The 15,881-nt window shown below is 46.7% G+C and overlaps 1 protein-coding gene across 1 annotated transcript; it reads right to left on the bottom strand.

Annotated features, from left to right (window-relative positions):
* Positions 1 to 2,183: 2,183 nt before the first annotated feature.
* On the bottom strand, positions 2,184 to 3,864 carry LOC125555372 (ribonuclease 1-like). Its single transcript, XM_048718358.1, has 4 exons — positions 3,612 to 3,864; positions 3,118 to 3,279; positions 2,854 to 3,043; positions 2,184 to 2,763 (listed from the first exon to the last, which is right to left on the bottom strand). Exons 1-4 carry the CDS (start codon positions 3,711 to 3,713, stop codon positions 2,459 to 2,461), a joined length of 759 nt encoding a protein of 252 aa, XP_048574315.1. The 5' UTR covers positions 3,714 to 3,864; the 3' UTR covers positions 2,184 to 2,458.
* Positions 3,865 to 15,881: the final 12,017 nt, after the last annotated feature.

Raw genomic sequence — 15,881 nt, 5'->3', positions numbered from 1 at the left:
TTTCTCAAACATCATGTAGTGCGAGAATCCCAATGGAGGAGATCGAGTCTTGTGGGGAAATGTGCGCAAACCTCTGCAGAGTGTATAAACTAATCATGATTAGTCGTGTCCCCGGTTATGGACATCTTGAGTATCTAGTACTTGGATTATCATGTGAATCTCATCATGTTACTCTAATTAATATTGTTGGGTTTTAATGATGATGCTTAATTGGGATTGAGAGGGTGTCTACACTCTCAATGTTTGACAACTACCATGATAGTTAAATAAAAGTTATTCCTTTGCAGTAGGAAAATTCGGCTTTACGCAAAACTGTAACCATAGAGCTTTCCACCAGCCAAATATGCATGTAGTATAGTCTTATTCTTTCATCACTCTCTATATGTTACTTTGCCAGCATATTCCATGTGCTGACCCGTTTCAGGCTGGAACGTTCATGTTGCAGACTTTTCAGACGACGATTAAGGTGCCTTATAGGTCGTGGTTCTATACTCAGTGATGTCGTTGGAGTTGATGGACTCACTTATCTTTCAAGTCTTCCGCTGTTATCGTTATTAGATGGCCTTAAGCCATATTATTGTAATAAGTTCTCTTTTGAGACATTCAATGTACTAAGTGTGTGATTGCTACTCTGTTATAAATCCTTCAAGTACTGTGTGTGTCAGCATTACTGATCCAGGGATGACACTGAAGCACAGAGATCAGACTGTTTGAGGTCTGGTCGCTACATACATAGACAACACTCTCCCCTCTCGTTGATATGCATCACCATGACCCTGCGTGTGCGTAAGAAAAAAATTGAAATTACTATGTTCCCCAACATGTAGTTCATGGAGGAATCTCTACAACGACTTATATTTAGAAATGAGAGAGAATACTTATTAAAGAAGAACAAAAGAGGAACATGCTAAAGAAGGGTAAGCAGATTTTGGATAATAAAATGTTCATTGCCCACACATGATGAACCAAAGAGCATAAACAATGCAACACTCTGTTGGCTCTCTATATGTGGCGCACGTGCTTTTCAAAAGTAAAGTAGGAACGTTAGCTGACCAATTAAATGTTCTCTGTTTTAGTAACATCGGCACCATATCATATCAAGAGAAGAGATGTCAACTAAGTCTGGAATTATGAGTGGCATGTTGTTTAGCTTGATGAGTTGAGAAGCAGTGCTAGCACGTCCCGTAGCACCTAGGATGATGGTACTGAATATAAAGGGAATGTCTATATGCAAGTCGCCTAACTTTCGTCATTTGGGCCAGTCGACAATTTCAGGCGGTTGGATGAAGATCCTACGTCTCCTAACCCTTCTTCTTCCTCACCTCTTATTCTTCCCCTACAGACCATCGCACGGGCCACCAGCCAAACCACCGGCCCCGCCCTCCCTTGAACCGCCCACCACCGCTGGTCTTCCGCCGCCCCTAGCCATCCCTCTAGCCACCCCCACCCCCCACCTGCGTCAAGTTTTGCCTTCGGTGAGACCCCACCACAGCCCGACGACCGCCCCCTCCCAACCACTGTCCCCACCCAAAACCCTAAGATAGATAATGGGGCAGCCCTCTGGTGAGCCCCTTCCTTCCATACGGCGAACTCTCAAAAATGGACTAACCCCAAATTGAAATTCAATCGACTGTCATTTAAGCTAATGTGGAATATAAAAGGGAAAAACCATAAGCATTGCCAGTATAGTGTTGAGCATGCCATGGCGGATCTGAAGATGTAAAGCAACTTCGCAACCAATGTTTGCTTTCAACTAACAAGTAAGATTCTAAGTGATGGACAAGAAATCACATTAAAGCAGTGGCGGTCTATTTTCTTACTGAGATAAATAACTTGAGCAGATACGAAAGAGTACCGCCTCTAGTGTGGCGCCGTGTAAGCATCTGCTGAGACGTTGAGGGTGCTGCAGTAGCGATGGTTGTCGACGACGTGGAAGTAGATCTAGGAGGGCAGACGGTGGCGGCGGGGAAATATCCCGGCGCGGTGGACAAGATGGTCATAGGAGCGGCCTCGAGAGGTAAACGATGACGGGGATCAAGCGAGAGGACGTGATGCAAGGATCCTAGTCTAAAGCCGTGGATGACAAAGTAGTATATATATACTACTACATGATAGTATATGAGACATGTGGGGTAATTATCCCGGATGGTAGGTCGAAAGAAAAAGAAAGACACATATCAATGTACTATTGTATTATTATTATTATTATTATTATTATTATTATTATTATTATTATTATTATTATTATTATTCAAGAAAGCGTTACAGATCGACTTGGTAATCAAATATTGCGGTACCCTCGGATTACATTATTATCACACCACGCGCCAGATGAACGTCCGGAAAGGCAAGAACATTATTTCATGCATATACTACTACTATTAATTATTCGCTGGAACGCAAATCACAAGACGAGGCCGGTCAGGGGCCCGACCGGCTACTGGTCTGCAGCTGCAGCTCAGTATCCCATGGCGGCGCCCGCCACCTCGAATGCTTCGGCGTAGGACACCGAGGACGCGGCCTGCTTTAGCATCCACTTCTTGAAGGGGTGGAAGAGGATCTCGTCGGAGCACGTGAACTTCTGCGGTTTCGGGCACTCGATGAGCGTTTTGGCGTCCCCGGCCACGCAGATGAAGATCTGGTACAGCTGGAACTTATCGAACGGCCCTTTGCTGCACTGGATCACCGGCGTCACGCCGGTGCCCGCCTGGATAACCTTCTTGATCTTCTCCAAGCTGTACAGGCCAAAGTCCGGCTTGATCCCTGCAATGACAATACCAGTACGTATCAATGGTGATGATTTCCTTTCCAAGAAAACGGCAGTCATGAGCCATGGATGCATGCATGCGTCACCTTTGGAAACGAGGCGAGAGAGGGGGTTGATCTTGCTACGGAGGGCGATGGCGGCTTGGAAGTAGGCCTTGTCGTCGAGGCCGGAGCAGACGCCGGACGTCTTCCAGGCGCTCTTCCAGCTGCTCTGGCCGTTGTTGCTGGGGCACTTGATGTTGCTCCAGAACTGCCTCAGACCGCTGATTTCCAGAATCTGCGGTAAACGCAAAACATTGCATGCATCACAGTGGTAAGAATCCGCAAAGCGCTGGATTGGAAATTAGTTACCTCGCCGGAGTTGAAAGGAGTGCCGCTGCAGCTGGTCTCCGGGGCGTCGGTCGTCGCGTTGAAGACGGTAAAGCCCGATACGTAGAAGTCGGTCGCCGGCACCACGGGGCTCCTGGGCATGCAGCACCCGCGGGTGGTCTGCGCGCAGTATGCTCCCGGCCACTGTGTCCATGGATTATTACATTGCGTGTGAGTCATGTTTTAGAAGCATTATTATTCTGGATGATGGGAGCTTTTCAATGGTGAAATACTCGATTAACAATATATATATATAACCAATGGCCTCGACAAACAGGTGGTCCATAAAACCACGTGCATGATAATCTCGCATGTCAAGATGGTTCACACATACTACACGTCCTAGGTGAGGCATATGCACGTACAGTGAACAACTGAATGGTAACTATCATGTGTAGAAATTTTGAATGATGCAATAAAAACAAATAAAATACGGACAATTCGCCACTATGTTATCATGATTTGCACGTCCATACCATCAAACCAATCTGGTAGTAGATACCAGAATCAGAAACGGCAATGGCAGGGGAAGCTATCAGCATGCCAAGAAGGCACAGCAGTGCTGTCCTCAAAGCCATACCGAAAGCCTTGCTTGATTTCTGTCTACTAACAAACTTTGCTCGCTAGTGCGCTTATTTGGACACCGAGAAATGCCTTGGTGAGGAGTGACTACGGGCTGCAAGGGTATTTATAGGACGTTGGGCATGCCTGCCGTCCCCCCACATTTCATATTTTTTGTGGTGCATATATTGTGCCCCATTCTCGTCCACACGTCTAAACGATAAGATCTCTTAGTATTTCCTAATCCCCCCCCCCCCCCCAAAAAGGTATACACTTTAATATGGTATTGAACTAGATACACAATAGTTCCTGATGCGGAGGCATCACCCAGTAACTCCGTTACCCAGGTAATGGACTCCAACATGCATTGGATTAGTTCTCCCTTACTATCAACTCCACTACTGATTCTTTATTTCCTTTTTCTGATGTATATATGGGGAAAATTATAAAATGGTTGGATTAGTTCTCCCTTACTATCAACTCCACTACTCCGGCCTCGACGACGAAAGCCTTACTTGGGAGTACTGATTTTCAGAGGCGACGAAAAATGCCTTAAATAATCATCATTTTGCCTTTATTGATTTTTGAAGGCAATTTTAAAAGTGCCAATATAATGATGTCAGGAAAGATAATGTTAGGTACTCCCTCCGTTCCATAATGTAAGACTTTTTTGGCACTACACTGGTGTCAAAAAACATCCTACATTATAGGACGGAGGGAGTAGTTTGTAGGAGATTCACGGGAACTTCTCTTAAAGTCATTCGATTACTTAGGGCCTCCTCCTCCTTCTCCTCCTCCTCCTCCAAAAAAGAAAGTTAGGGTTCGTGCCTCTCGCTGGTGCCGGCGCAGGTTCGCCTCATCTCCTGTGGCCCTAGGGCCATGGAGGCGCGATGAATCCGGGCAAGGGCCGGCGGAAGGGCTTCGGTTTTAGTTTTTTTTTTAATCTTGTTAGGGTATGTGTCCTGCTTAGGAAGGCGAGACGACGGCGGCTCCCTGAAGATGGAATGAAGGTCTCTCCATCTAGTCCCCGTTTCGGTGGTGCGTCTAGCATCGTTGATGGGCGTGTGGAGATGTGTCTCCGATGGATATATCTTTGGTGGATTTGCTCGGATCTCGTCGTTGTTCGTCTACGTTCGTGTCTTCAGTTTGGATCCTTCCAATCTACGTTATTCTTCATCGGCAGCGGTTGTTGTTCTAGGGTGCTGGTCCGATGGGGTCTTAGCACGACGACTTTTCGAATGTATACTACAACAAGTTGTGCTCGACTCTGGCGATGGAGGGACGATGACGACTCGCTTCAGTGCTTATAGTCGTCGCTAGGTAGTCTACGGATCTGGATGTAATTTTTATTTCTAGTGTTTGTTGTACTGCCATGATTGAAGATGAATAGATAGGAAGTTTTCCCACAAAAAAAGATAGTTTGTAAGAGTGCCTTAAATAATCCACCAATGCAGTTCCAAAATTGCCTCAAAAAGTACATTAACTCACTTTTTCAGATTGCCTTAAAAGATTAAAGCAAGGCATTTCCGTTATCTCTATTATTATAAAAAATCAGAGTTGATGATGATGGTGTGCCTGCCATCTTTCAATATAGGCCGTCCAATTTATATCTAGGAAGGAAACTATGGCAATTTTGCAAAAAGATACCCACACCCCTTTTCACATTTGCAAATAAGGTCTTCCCTCGTTCAACCTTTTCTCTCACAAGATAAACTACTCATACAAATGCATCTTGATGTTTCGTGCAATGCACGGGCATCTTGCTAGTTGCCTTAAAAGATAACAGTTAGGCAGTTTTCAATATTGCCTTAAAAGGTAACAGTAAGGCAGTTTACAATATTGTCTCAGAAAATAGTTTACCGCACTTTCCGCTCCGGTGATCATGGTGGTGGTCTGTTCCGCCCATTGTGTGATAGATGTGGCGGTTGGAGACGGTGCTAGGTCTAGCCGCAAGTTGCAATAGCGCGGGATCGCCCGCCAAATTTGGATCGAGAAGGGGCATGTTGCCAGCAAGTGAAGCACATCTTCCCTGGGTCCATTGCAGAGGGCGCAAGCCGCGTCATGCGGCCACCCCTTTTTCGCAATCATGTCGGTAGTGTTGCATCTGTCAAGCATGGCTAGCCAGGAAAAGATCTTGCATTTACCCGGTGCATCAGATTTCCATATGAAGTTGCTAAAACCGGCTCTGATGCAGCCTTCAAATTGCATTAGGTAGGCCGATTTGGATGAATATTCGCCATTGGCCGTCCATTTCCAGCTCACCTGGTCAGGCTCATCACGGAGGACAGTCTTGTTAATGGCTGTCCACAAGGCTGTGAATTCTCTTGTTGCTTGTGCAGACAGGTTACGTTTTAGGTGTCTGATCCATCTTCCATCGCCAATGGCCTGCGCCACTGTGAGATTTTTCCATGTGTAGTGCCCGAAGAGCGCGGGGTAAGCATGTTGCAAACTAACTCCGTGATGCCAAGGCTCCTTCCAAAATAAAATCTGCTCTCCCTTGCCAAGATGGAAAACAACAGAGGCGTTGAAGAGGGTTGTTGTTTTGGGGTCAATCGGGAGTTCGAGCCCTTGCCATGGCTTGTGTTGATCGTTCCATGACTGCCATAGCCATCTCATTCTGAGAGCCATACTTTGGGCCACTAGGTTGGTGATTCCTAGGCCCCCAAATTTCTTTGGCCTGCATACCAGCTTCCAGTTGACAAGACACTTCCCTCCAGCTGCCACTTTGCTGCCTTCCCACAGAAAACCACGACGAACCTTGTCGATCAATTTTGCCAGCCATGCCGGCAGATGAAGATCTATCATTTGGAACACTGGCATCACCAATAGGACGCTCTTGACCAAGTCCAACCGCCCATCAAGGGAAAGCAATGCTAGTTTCCATCCTTTCATCCTCCCCACAATTTGGTCGCAGATCGCTGCATATCCCCTCTTTTCAGTTTGGAGTTTGATAGAGGAATGCCAAGATATTTGCATGGGAAATCTTTAATTTGGCAACCAAGGTCTTGTATGAGGTCTGTAAGGCCTTGTACAATGGCAGGTGCTTAGAGAGGTGCTTAGAAAAATAAACCGAGTTTTTCTGAAGCACTGGTGCCTATTTCTACAGGAGAGGCGCTTAATTAAGCGTCTACCCTGTACAAATAAGCATCGGTGCTTAAGGAAAGCCTGGTTTATTTTTCTAAGCACCTCCCATTGTACAAGGCCTAAGGGCCATCCCGTCACAGCAAATAGGGTGACTGAAGATTTCGCCGGGTTAGTGTGCAGCCCCGTGGCATCTCCAAAAAGGCGGAGCAGTTGCATAACCAGGAGCACCTCTCTTCCGGCAGGGTTGATGAATGTAATCGCGTCATCAGCATACAGTGAAGTTCTGAAAGGTATGTTTTGCCGCCCGATTTGGTCCCAGGATCCCCATGCTCACAGCTTTGTCAAACATCACAGCTAGGCAGTCCATCACAAGAACGAACAGGAGCGGGGAGAGAGGATCTCCCTGCCTTAGGCCCCTTTGCGGGCTGATCTTCTCCAATAGCTCTCCATTTACCAAGACTTTAGTGGATGCCGAGCTGAGCAAGGCAGCAAGGCAATTTGTGAATTTTCTTCCAAAGCCCCTCGCCACGAGTAACTCGATCAGGAACTCCCAGGAGACCGTATCAAATGCTCGCCGAATATCTATTTTGAGCATCAGAGCTGGTGTTTTGGATCTGAGAAAAGCCTTTGACATGCCATTGGCGTAACAAAAATTATCTTGAATGGCTCGACCTTTGATGAAGGCGTTCTGACATGGTCTGATCAGGTCTTTCATTCTTAGCTGCAGGCGTGTTGCAAGAATTTTGGTCACCAATTTGGCGAAGCTACACACTAGGCTGATGGGCCTGAAGTCTTTGGCGTGGATGGCCTCTGCAGTTTTGGGCAGCAGTACCATGGTTGCTTGATTCAAACGATGGAGGTTGGCCGTGGAGTCTACTTGTACTGCCCTAATAGCTGCGATGAGGTCGGTCTTGGTAATGGGCCAACATCGTTGGTAAAAGAGGCATGCGTAACCGTCAGGTCCCGGCGCTCGGTTCCCATCCAGTTCTTTGATATTGGCGAGGATCTCTTCTTCAGTGAATGGTGCATCCATATCGGTCATATCAATCCTCTCATGGCCAAGCGCCGCCAGATTGAGACGTCTTTCTCTATTTTCTTTCGCCCCAAAGATTGGTTCAAAGAGATCGTGCATGGCCTTCACTTTGGCATCTTGGTCAGTGATGATTACCCCGTCCACCATAAGCCGGATGATGTAGTTCTTACGGCGCCGTGCTGATGCCTTGTTCTTGAAAAAGCGTGCCCCTGCATCCCCTTCTTTAATGCCCTGAACTCTTGATTTTTTCCTCCATATTGCTCGGTCCAGAGCTGCATATCCAAGCCGTTGCACCTTCAGAAGTGCTCTAAATTGCCTCTCCTCTGTTGTCAGACTTCGAACATCCATGGCGCTGTCCATCTGGCTGATGAGTTCACTGGTGATTGCCGCTTTCAATTTGATGTCGTTATAGAATTGGGCTTGCCATCGTCGAAGCTCTTTGGCCGTGGCGTCAAGCTTTCCCGCGAACGTGTACGTGGCAATCGGGTCGCCAGAGGTTGGTGCCCTATTCCAAGCGTTGCGAACAGTTTCCTCGAAACACTCCAATTGCAGCCGGTGGTTCTGAAATCTGAAACTCCGATTGAGTTTGAACGCGATCTCACAATTTAGCAGTAAAGGGCAATGGTCTGAAATTTCAGATGAAAGCGCCTGGAGCATGTAGTTTGGCATCACCTCTTCCCACTCCCCATTTATCAGGATCCGATCTAGCTTCACCATGGTTGCACGCTCTTGCTCATTGCTCCAAGTGTACCTACGCCCATGCAGGTAAAGGTCTTTCAGCTGCAGCTCATTGATGAAGTTCCGAAACGCTGTAAGGCATCTTCGGTTGATCCGTGGGTTGTTCTTGTCATCAGCTCATGCAATGAGGTTGAAATCGCCAACGATTGCTAGGGCCGTACCGGATGGGATAAGGCTCTGAACAGATTGCTTGAGTTGTTGGAGGAAGGTAATTGTTTGTTCCCAACCTTGCGGTCCATAAACAGTGATAGTCCCCATGGGCTCTCCTTCTGATGTCTCCCCTACAACAGTAACTGAATGATCGTGTATCTCAATGGTGGAGAAAGAGTAATGATCCCCTTTCCAAGCCATCAGGACACCACCTCTAGTCCCATCAGCCGGCAGGTAGGCGGTGAATCTGGTGCCATAACATTGATGCACAACAGCCCTGTCAATGAAGAATAATTTTTTCTCTTGCAAACACACGAGTTACATTATTACGATATACACCAACTCCTTGACTACCGTCCTTCTCCCTGGGTTGTTTAGGCCCCTGACATTCCACACTAACCAGTTGTCATTCATTGGAACACATGATCGACCCACTGCATGTGGTGCCGCCTAGGCAATCACAATCAGATCATTTGGGCGCACCACTTTTGCCAGCCCTAGCCAAAGCAGTGAGAGCCTCCAATTGGACTGGCGAGAGCGGTTCCTCAAACACCTTCGCGTAGGCCAGGAGGCGCTGATCTTCTGATTCGCCCCGCTCTGGGATTGCAAGCCTACGCTTGGACATGATCAGGCGCCTTGCTTGCTTCATGATGTTCCCCTCGGCCTCCGGAAACAGTTTCTTCTTACAGCTCAGACGGTAGCTGCGCCGAGTAGCCATAGCCGGTGCGTTTGCTGGGCGGCACGGTCGACCACGCTTCAGCTTTGGTAACAATAGTTGATAAGAAGATATGAACAAACACAGGTATGATAACTTCCTGGGAAGCTTCAGTCATTACTCATTAACCATCTAGGCCCTGTTTGGTTTGGTTGTGGATTTCTAAAAGCAGCTGTGAAAAATCTGCTGTGGAAAAACAGTTGTGGAAAATCTGATGTGAAAAAATGTAGGTCATTTGGCAAACCAGCTGATACCACTTTTTTAGATTTTGGCCCACAGCGGAATCAGATTTTGGAAAGCACGTCCTGGGCTGCTTCCACTTTTGGTTCAGATTTTGTTAGCGGATTTTTGGAATCGGATTCTGCTGGGTTCGCCCTTTGGTTCAGATTCTGCTGCGCGGTAGCAGAATCCGTCGATAAAAACTGAACCAAACAGGGCCCTAATGTCAGAATAGTATCGCTAGGCCATAAGTAGCAGCACATATGCAGAGTGCGGCGAATCTGCACCCGGGCTCAGCTGCACCCCCGCTCACGGAAAAAATCAAAACAAATACAAAAAAATTCAAAAAATTCCAAATTTTTTATGTGTGATAGATAATTAGATGCGTGAGGTTCTCTGAAAAATTCAACTCGTTTGGACATTTGAGAAAGTCTGTGCAAAAAAGAAAAAATTAGGGTCTGTAAAAAAGTTTACTGTTCATGAGCTATTTTGACCCGATTTGTCTTTTTTGCCGAGACCTACTCAGATATCCAAATGAATTGAAATTTGGGACGGGCCTCACACATCAGATTATCTACCACACAAAAAAATTGGATTTTTTTGAATTTTTCTAGTATTTGTTTTGAATTTTTTTCTGACCGGGAGCAGCTGAGCCCGGGCTCCAGGATGAATTATCGCACATATGCATCTTTTCATTGTTCAAAGAATGCAATTATATTTGTCTCATTTGCATGTAAACAACTCTTAAGGTGCATTTTGGCTAAAGTTGCGTTATTAACTACTCCCTCCATTTTAAAATATAGTGCGCCCGCGATTCCTGAGGTCCAACTTTGATCATAAATTTAACCAACGAGACCAACTGCGGCAGGAGAAAAAATTATATAATTGAAAACTTCTTTCGAATACGAATTCCCTGATATAATTTTCGCTCCCGCCGCAATCGGTCTTGGTAGTTAAATTTACAGTCAAAGTTGAAGCACGAGGATAGAGGAAGCACTACATTGTGAAATGAAGGGAGTACTTATGTCTTTATATGAACAAGCTATGAAACTGTAGTGCCATGCCAACACTGTTTAGTCCTGCAAATGATAAAACAAACATAGTAAGATGCCAGACCCAGCTTCAAGTAATCAACCATGCTGCAAGTTGAAGAGAATCATCCCTTACAAGCATGTTTGTCTCAGGGAAGGCAGAAGGATAGAGCGTGCTTTGGAGTTCGTAGAAAATGCAGGGGTCCATCCTAGATGTGCATGTTGCGTAGCAACTCGTTCAACAGCTACAAGGACACGGCTTTCCTCAACTGTGTCCTGCCAATCAAGAACTTCCTCCTGATGTATATTAGGATAAATAGAGTTAAATAACTAAACTTACATCCTTTGCCAAGATATAGGGAGAAGGATTAATACAAGGTAGGAAAATATGAAGCTCATGTAGAAACACTCGCCATCTCCAAGGACAGGCCTGAATTCCTAATAGGCCAACTGAATTGTTCAATGATTGGGCAGTTTTAAATCTCGGCAATACTCGAATCACTCGCCAAATCCATTACAAATAGACACAATACTCAATTTTGGTGCCATGCATTATAACTTCTTATTTAAAGTTCTACTGTTACAGTTCAAATCAATTTCTCAATAATCCTGCAAACTTGGTTTGACTTCATGAAAATCTTGAACGCTCTTGAAACTATCATAGCATGTACAGTATACAATAATCAATTAATACCATGACACAAAACTTGATGATGCCTATTCTTTGCTTGTAGTGACACTATGAAGCAGATGATGGAGCTTCTAAGCACTATTATGTAAGAATAAAATAGGCTCAGTTTGATTGCTCAAGATGCACAATCTGAAAACTCTAACAATCTGAACTTCGTAACTGTTTTAATCTGGATTTCATGTAACAAATTTTAGACCAGCCCATGACCAGCAGTGTTAAACTAGAAAATAAGTGGATAAAATCCATAGAACAATGGCAGTAGAACAAGACAAGAAAAAATGGAGGAAAAAACAGGACGGCAACGTGAAAATCACACCATGTTTTAAGCCGATTCAGGAGCAAGGGGACTGCACATTGAATAATCACCCTCTTGTCACCCTCTTGTGAAAATCACACCATGTTCTAAGCCGAGAAGTGACCAGTCAGCATACTCGTGGTCTAAAAATTGATTACTGAGACGGAAGCTGAGAAACAACTGTTACATGAATGGATACCAGAATTTCTAAATAAAGATGGTGTAAAAAGGAATAATCACTGTAATGGGGGGAATTTTTCTGAACCTAGACCCAACCGCATTCCAAAGAACAACTGTCCATTTTATATTGAATTGAATATTAAAACAATGAAATATCTGCGCTATCCTTCCCTCTGTCAAATGAGATATGTATGAGGAGATAGATAAGATAGATAGCCGCATGGGTAGTTTAAATTCTATATTCGGTTGTAACTATACTTCTTATCTCCTATACTTCTTCTCCCTCAAGTCATGTATCTCCAACAGAATTGTACGCGTATCAGGGACTCGCAATCCTCTATATAACACGTACCACGTCCCCCTCGAAGGGTAAGACGTTTCCGCATCGCACATGGTATACAGAGCCTCCTCTTCCAATCTCATCTAGCCTAGCTCATCGCCATTAGTGCCCTAGCCATGTCTTCCTCCGGCTCCTCCCACACAAACCTCAACCAACAGGTTACGGAGAAGCTCACCCGCACGAACTATGTTCTGTGGCGCGCCCAGATCGTGCCGCAGCTACGGGGTGCTGGTGTCTTTGGCTATGCCGACGGCACCACATCGGAGCCGGCTCGACTCCTCGTCACCAAGGACAAAGACGGGAAGGAGTCCTCGTCGCCCAACCCTCTCCACCCAATCTGGGTCAAGGAGGACCACCAGGTACTTGGTTATCTTGCTCAACAATCTGTCCAAAGAGGTTCTTGTGCAGGTGACCGCGATCACCACGTCGCCCGCGCTCTGGGCTGCTCTGGCGGGCATGTTTTCATCGCAGTCTCTCAGCCGGGTGAACAACATCCGCACGGCCCTCATCAACGCGCAGAAGGGGAATCAGTCCGTCGCCACTTACTTCGCCCACATGCGCGGCCTCGCGGACGAACTCGCCGCGGCCGGCAAGCCTCTGCCAGATGACGAGCTTGTCTCCTACATCCTCCATGGGCTGGACATGGACTACCAGCCCCTGGTGTCCGCCCTCGACGCTCGCATCGTGCCTGTCTCCCTCGGCGAGCTCTTGTCCATGATGAGCAACTTCGACCAGCACGTGGCGCTTTTCCAGGCCTCGGGCGGCTTCAAGTCGTCGGCCAACGCCGCTTTTCGTGGCCGCGGCGGCGGCTCCTCGCATCAACGCGGATCACCTCGCAACAGGGGCAAGGCCTCGGGCGGGGGACACGGCAACAACAACTCCAGCACTCGCGGCGGCGGCGGGGGGGCCCCCTCTTGCGAAAACAGGGGGCGGGCCGGGGGCGCTACCAGACTTGAAAAGGTGACAATGAAGGAAAAGTATCGTGGCAAGGATCAAATCCACACAGCTAGTGGTGAAGGTATGAGGATTAACCACATTGGTCACTCAATTTTTCATACCCCCCGTAGAAAAATTCTTCTTAAGAAAATCTTGCATGTCCCTAGTGCCAATAAAAGCCTTCTTTCTGTTCATAGAATTGCTCTTGATAATCACGTTTTTCTCGAATTTCATCCATATTTCTTTTTGATCAAGGATCAGGCCACGAAGAGAATCCTCTATCGATGTAGATGTGTTCGAGGGCTTTACCCGTTGATTCCGGAGCGCACAAGATTCAATAAACAGGCTTTTGGTGTTGTCAAACTCTCGTCAACATGATGGCACGATCGTTTAGGACATGCTTCTTTTGCTTTAGTTGAAAAACTTCTTAGGAAAAATAAGCTCCCGTATGTTGGTGAGCGCAATGTTGAAACTATTTGTGATTCTTGTCAGCGAGCTAAAAGTCATCAACTCCCCTATCCAATTTCTACTAGTGTGTCTACTCAACCATTGCAATTGATTTTTTCTGATGTTTGGGGACCAGCCCCTAGCTCTGTTGGTCGGCACACTTACTACGTAAGCTTTATTGATGACTATAGCAAGTTTTCCTGGATCTATCTTCTTAAGAAAAGATCCGATGTTTTCCAAGTGTTTAAAAACTTTCAAGCACTTGTTGAGCGTAAATTTGATTTCAAAATCATCGATGTCCAATCCGATTGGGGAGGGGAATACGAGAAGTTGAACTCCTTCTTCCAAACCCTTGGCATCTCACACCATGTGTCATGCCCTTACGCTCACCAACAGAATGGCTCAGTTGAGCGCAAACACCGTCACATTGTTGAAGTTGGTCTTGCTCTTTTAGCTCATGCGTCCATGCCATTAAAGTTTTGGGTCGAAGCATTTCTTACTGCTGTACACATTATCAACATGCTCCCTAGTCGTGTCATAAATAATGAAACTCCAGTAGAACGCCTTCTTCATGTCAAACCTGACTATTTCACTCTTCGTGTGTTTGGGTGTGCGTGCTGGCCTAACCTATGCCCATACAACAAATGCAAGCTCATGTTTCGATCAATCCAATGTGCTTTCCTTGGGTACAGCGCCCAACACAAAGGTGTAAAGTGCCTTGACATCTCCACTGGTCGAGTCTATATATCACGCGACGTGGTTTTTGATGAGACCAAATTCCCTTTTTCTGATCTTCATCCAAATGCTGGTGCTCTACATCAAAAAGGAATTCTTTTGCTTCCTCCAAGTCTCTCTGGTTATGATCAAGGGGGTGTTGATAATTGTTGTGATCATATGTTGGCTAACCCTCTTGCGCATGAGTCACCTGATGATGTTACAGGAGCACCACACTATGGAAACAGAGAAGAAAATGGCGAAGAAATCAACCCAAACGGTGACGAAATCCATCCAGATGGCCCTCATCACATGTGTCGCGGCAAGGGGAGCAAATCCCCCTCGGGATCGGAGCTGCAGATGCCCAGGCAATTGCCTCTAGGATCCGTGCCAACAACCAGCCGCACGCCCGCGTCAGATGCACCAGGCGCGGTCGGTTGCGTGGGGCTCCAGCGGCCCGCTGCATGACGCGTGGCCCCCTCTGACAGGGGCGAGATGCGCCCTCCAGCCCGCACCGGTCTCCTGCCACACGCGGGCAGCGCGACAGTGCGCCCAGACGCGCTTCGCAGACCAGCCGGTTTGCTACAAGCGGCGCGGCCTCACGCGCCAGGCGGATGCGGGGTCGGCTCCTGATTCAGGCGGGCCCGCGCAATCACGCGCTCATGATGAGCCGGTCGGCGCCCCTGGATCGTCTGCGGCCCCTTGCGGCGTCTTCCCACCATCGCCTCGGGTCACAGCCACAGAAAATCCCGTGCATCCAGAACCGACAGTGGCGGGCGAATCTTCCTCGAGTTCTGCTGCTGATCTGGCTCCTGTGGGATCCTCTGTGGCTGCAGATCCTGCTTGGTTCACCAAAACGCCGCACAAGGTTACAGCAAGGTTTGATTCAACCGAAAAATTTCAAGAACATAACCAAATATGGTCTAGTTTGTTCCACAGGTGAACCAGGTGAGCCCAACACAATTGAAGAGCTCTCAGTGATGACAAGGTGGAAAAAGGCAATGGTAGAAGAATATAAGGCACTTGAAAGAAATAAAACGTGGCACTTGGTTCCCCCCAAGCAAGGTAAAAATCTCATTGACTGCAAGTGGGTATTCAGAATTAAGAGAAAGTCTGATGGAACCATTGATCGCTATAAGGCTAGACTAGTTGCAAAAGGCTTCAAGCAACGGTATGGCATAGACTACGAGGATACTTTTAGTCCAGTTGTAAAAGCTGCTACCATTCGTCTCGTACTGTCTATTGTTGTTTCCAGGGGATGGAGCCTTCGACAATTAGACGTACAAAACGCGTTTCTTCACGGTGTTCTGGAAGAGGAAGTGTACATGAAACAACCTTCTGGGTTTGAAAGCAAATATACACCTTCCTATGTGTGCAAGCTAGATAAAGCATTATATGGACTGAAACAAGCTCCAAGGGCATGGTATTCCCGTCTCAGTAAAAAGATGCAGACACTTGGCTTTGTTCCTTCCAAATCTGACACCTCCTTGTTCATTTATAACAAGTTCAACACCTCCATGTTTGTTCTCATATATGTTGATGATATTATTGTCACGAGCTCATCTAATGAGGCAATATCAGGACTCTTGAAGGATTTAGGTGCTGAATTTGC

This window comes from Triticum urartu, chromosome 1 (assembly GCF_003073215.2).
Source record: "Triticum urartu cultivar G1812 chromosome 1, Tu2.1, whole genome shotgun sequence".
NCBI classification, from domain to species: Eukaryota; Viridiplantae; Streptophyta; class Magnoliopsida; order Poales; family Poaceae; genus Triticum; species Triticum urartu.
The sequence above is the reverse complement of the archived record's forward strand: the minus strand, read 5'-3'. Positions and strand labels throughout refer to the sequence as shown.

Coding starts and splice junctions, on each gene's coding strand:
- LOC125555372 (XM_048718358.1), bottom strand. CDS start 3,713: ATGGCTTTGAGGACAGCACTGCTGTGCCTTCTTGGCATGCTGATAGCT. Junction 3,280..3,611: donor ACTACCAGATTGGTTTGATG/GTATGGACGTGC, acceptor CCATGGACACAG/TGGCCGGGAGCATACTGCGC. Junction 3,044..3,117: donor CTCCTTTCAACTCCGGCGAG/GTAACTAATTTC, acceptor CGTTTACCGCAG/ATTCTGGAAATCAGCGGTCT.